A 574-nucleotide genomic window follows, 5' to 3' on the forward strand; every position below is an offset into this window, starting at 1 on the left:
ACACTACGGAGCCCGCAGGTGAGACCGCGTCAGCTGACGTGAGACTGAACGCGTGGAGCAGACGCTAACAGCTGGGTGTCCTCTGGTTTCAGAGGGCCCAAGGTCCATGAGGGTCTGGACATCGTGTGCAGCGATGGCTCCACGGTCTACGCTCCGTTTGACGTGACTCTGAATGGAAGGCTGACTGTCTACACCGACCCCAACAAGGCGGCCATCAATGAGGGCATCAACCTGAGAGGAGAGGGTCGGTCCATCGGTCCGTCAGCTGATCCATCACGGTTCTGCTTTAGTCCCTAACAGGTTCTGTCTCTTCTCCTGCAGGTCTCTGCTTCAAGCTGTTCTACGTTAGACCAGACAAAACCTCTGGAACAGTCAAGAAGGGGAAGAAGATCGGAACCATGCTGCCAATGCAGAGTGTCTACCCAGGAATCACCTCCCATGTCCACGTCCAGATGTGTGACAAGAGTGACCCCACACCGTACTTCTGAGACCTGATCTAACTACTGAAGACCTGATCCACCCACTGAAGGCCTGATCCTGTGATTTCTATAATTGTTTGATTATAAATCTTACA

The 574-nt window shown here is 53.1% G+C and overlaps 1 protein-coding gene across 1 annotated transcript; it reads left to right on the top strand.

Annotated features, from left to right (window-relative positions):
• Nucleotides 1-4: 4 nt before the first annotated feature.
• Nucleotides 5-574, top strand: lect2.1 (leukocyte cell derived chemotaxin 2, tandem duplicate 1; the record flags this gene model as incomplete). The annotated part of the gene is given in 3 exon segments (XM_014001269.1): nucleotides 5-18; nucleotides 93-244; nucleotides 322-574. Coding segments are annotated over 3 exon segments (333 nt in total), but the record flags the coding sequence as incomplete, so codon positions are not given.

Source organism: Austrofundulus limnaeus, unplaced genomic scaffold (assembly GCF_001266775.1).
Source record: "Austrofundulus limnaeus strain Quisiro unplaced genomic scaffold, Austrofundulus_limnaeus-1.0 Scaffold10766, whole genome shotgun sequence".
NCBI lineage: Eukaryota > Metazoa > Chordata > Actinopteri > Cyprinodontiformes > Rivulidae > Austrofundulus > Austrofundulus limnaeus.